This window comes from Mus pahari, chromosome 10, assembly GCF_900095145.1.
Source record: "Mus pahari chromosome 10, PAHARI_EIJ_v1.1, whole genome shotgun sequence".
Classification (NCBI taxonomy): Eukaryota; Metazoa; Chordata; class Mammalia; order Rodentia; family Muridae; genus Mus; species Mus pahari.
In genome coordinates, this window is record NC_034599.1 from 104312258 (window position 1) to 104315352 (window position 3095).

Here is a 3095-nt window from a genome sequence, read left to right on the forward strand (position 1 = left end):
GTCATCTATTAGATGGAACACAGGGCCCCCAATGGAGGAGCTAGAGAAAGTACCCAAGGAGCGTTAGAGTGACAGTGTCATTGCAAAGTCTAGCATCTGTGTACTGGTGTGGCCTGACATCAGCTTGGTTGAGCTAACAGACTAGAAGTTAACCAGTGCAAACTGGAGATCCAGCTAAATACATGCAATGAAGAGAGTGCTCATGGACTAGCAAATGACTGAATTTATTAAAATTATCTCTATATTTTATTGACAGACATGGTTTCTGAAGGCCGATTCAATTCACACAGGCCAGGTCTTTGCAAGCCTTATGTATGGACTACTGGTGCTGCAGTTTCTGTAGACGGGCTCAATGCTCTTCTCATTAAAGGGAGAGATTTCACTTCACGTAGTTCTTTTTCTTGGCTGAAATGGTAGAGCAGAAATACTATGCAGTGCTTAAAGTAAGACCAGGAAGATGGGAATCCCTTCTGGTATGCACAGACTTTAAAAGATTTTAAAACGAGAGGGAAATGATATGAAAACAAACACTGTGTCTGAGGCCTTGATATTAAACAAGCTCACGTTCAGAGGTTGGGAAGCTTAGCCTGGCCTCCATGCAGAGAGGAAGTAGCTATGGGGGGGGGGGCGCTGGGGAAGGGTGTGCCAGCAGAGGGACTTGGGGTTAACTGGCTTCTAATGGAGTGACCTCCGCACCTCGGTTGGTCAGGGATGCGGGAAGCGCTCAGCTGACATTTGTCTGCTTCTCGGTCTCATCTGGGTTGTTCCGCAGCCTCAGCTTTGTCTCCAGCCTCTGCTTCCATTCTTCCCTGAGTCTGGAAATAGAAACACGCACAGATGGGGCTCAGCTACAGCTGAGGCTCTGGGAAGCGTCCTCCCTGAAACTATTCAGTGTTCTGGTTTTAGGAGGGTACAGGGAGGACTTGCAAATCAACTGTTATATGCATATTTATTTACCAGAGTGAAAAGGACTTTCTCTCTCTCTCTCTCTCTCTCTCTCTCTCTCTCTCTCTGTGTATGCATGTGGGGGGTGGGGAGGTCCACTCAGAGGTCAGAAATCAATGTCCAGTGTCTTACTTTGTTGTACCTTACCTTATTTTTACATTTAAAATATGTATGAATATTTGGTCTGCATGCATGTCTGTGTATCATGTGCATGCCTGGTGGCTCAGAGACCAGAAGAGGGAACTGGATCTCCCAGAACTGGAATTACAGACAGTTGTGAGCCACACGTGGGTGCTGGGAATCGAACCTGGGCCCTCCGGAAGAGGACCCCTCTCTCTCAGAGCCGTCTTTCCAGCCCCTACTTTATTTTTTGATGCAGAGATCGCTCACTAAACTGGAGCTGACCAATTCAGCAAGACTGGCTAACCAGAAGATTCTAGAGCTCTTCCTGCCTCGGTCTCCCCAGCACAGGGGTTGTAGGCGGGCACTGCTGTGCGTGACTATTTCTTCTTCCCCCTTCCCTTTCTCCCTCTTGCTCTGTGCCCGCTTGCTCCGGGCCCCGAATGGCAAATGTTTTACCACTTTGCCATTTGCCAAATGCAAATGCTTCCTCCTCCGTCCATTTTGTAGCTGCTTTTTTCCTTCCTCCTTCCTTCCAATCTCCCTTCCCCTTCCCCTCTTCCTTTCCTTCCCTCTTGTCTTTTTTTTTAAACAGTTTAATGTTGCCCAGACTTGCCTCGGAGCCATTTCCAGAGCAGCATCCATCTTACAGTTTAAGACTTTTTGTTTGTTTGTTTGTTTGTTTTTTTCAAGACAGGGTTTCTCTGTGTAGCACTGGCTGTCCTGGAATTCACTCTGTAGACCAGGCTGGCCTCGAACTCAGAAATCTGCCTGCCTCTGCCTCTCAAGTGCTGGGATTAAAGGTGTGTGCCACCACTGCTCAGCTTAAGACTTATTTTTATTATTTCAAATAATGTGTGTACATCATTCCTGTGCACAAGGGCACAAGGACATGTGTGTGTGTGTGTGTGTGTGTGTGTGTGTGTGTGTAAATACTCAAAGACACCAGAGATGTTGGATCCCTGGAGCCAGAGTTACAGTTGTGAACATTCACATGGCAGCTAATGACAGTCTGTAATTCCAGTTCCAGAGGCTCCAACGCCTTCTCCTGGCCCCTCAAGGCTCTGCACGCACATGCTGCACAGACATACAGGCAAGACATCACAGGAGACAAAAATCTTTGTGGAATGTGTTACGACAGACATGTGCTGCGTACTTTCTCAGCGCGCTCCTCCCTAGACGGTGCTCCTCCGACTCTCTGTAGCATGCCTGCTTGCCGATCTCCCTCTCCCAGAACCGCTTGAGCTCATGGCAGCTGTTCCTGCAGAAGACCTCTCGACGGACGTACTGATTGTTCATCCCCTGGAAAGAAAAGGAGGCATTGAAGCCCTTCCGAGAGTGATCCTTGGATTCTGCAGGATACAGGATCCATTTGAATACAGACTGCAGTTTTCTTATGACCCTGGCCAGTCACAGAACTGGAGGCACCCGGCCTCCTGAGAGCATCCCTTCTCAACACAGTAAGAACTGAAGACAGCAGGTCCAAGCATGGAGAGTGGACTGAACCTGGGCAGGAGTGCCATGCGCACCTGCCTGGAGGAAAAATCTGTCATTCTCCTTTACTGGAAGGGGAACCACTCCTTAACAGTAAGCACAGGCGTGTGCTCTGTGGGTTTGGGGCACCCACGTGAACTAAGCAGTGACTCACTGAACAGTGACAGAAACCACTTGTATCATCTCAAGTGATAACCTGGCAAGTTCCAGACTTCTGAAAGGTTTGAGCCTTCTGCTCAAGGGATGTGTGGCAAGGAGTGATCACAGGGTTTGATACAACCAACACCAAGTTGTTTTCAGCCTGTATGCGCACACATGGGCACCATTCATGCTAGAGGGCCCTCATTTTCACTTTAAGGGAAAAAAAAAAGAGATAAAGAGACAGGGTAGCAATCACTGTATGGCTCTGGGTGGCCTGGAATTTACTGTGTAGATCATGCTGTCCTCAAATTCATAAAGATCCACTCAGTTCTGCCTCTGCAATGCTGGGATCAGTTTTTTTTTTTTACACACACACACACACACACACACACACA

At 48.1% G+C, this 3095-nt stretch overlaps 1 protein-coding gene across 1 annotated transcript; it reads right to left on the reverse strand.

Annotated features, from left to right (window-relative positions):
• Positions 1-664: 664 nt before the first annotated feature.
• Fam240a (family with sequence similarity 240 member A) lies at positions 665-2364 on the reverse strand. Its single transcript, XM_021205954.1, is given in 2 exon segments — positions 665-815; positions 2222-2364. Coding segments are annotated over 2 exon segments (294 nt in total).
• Positions 2365-3095: the final 731 nt, after the last annotated feature.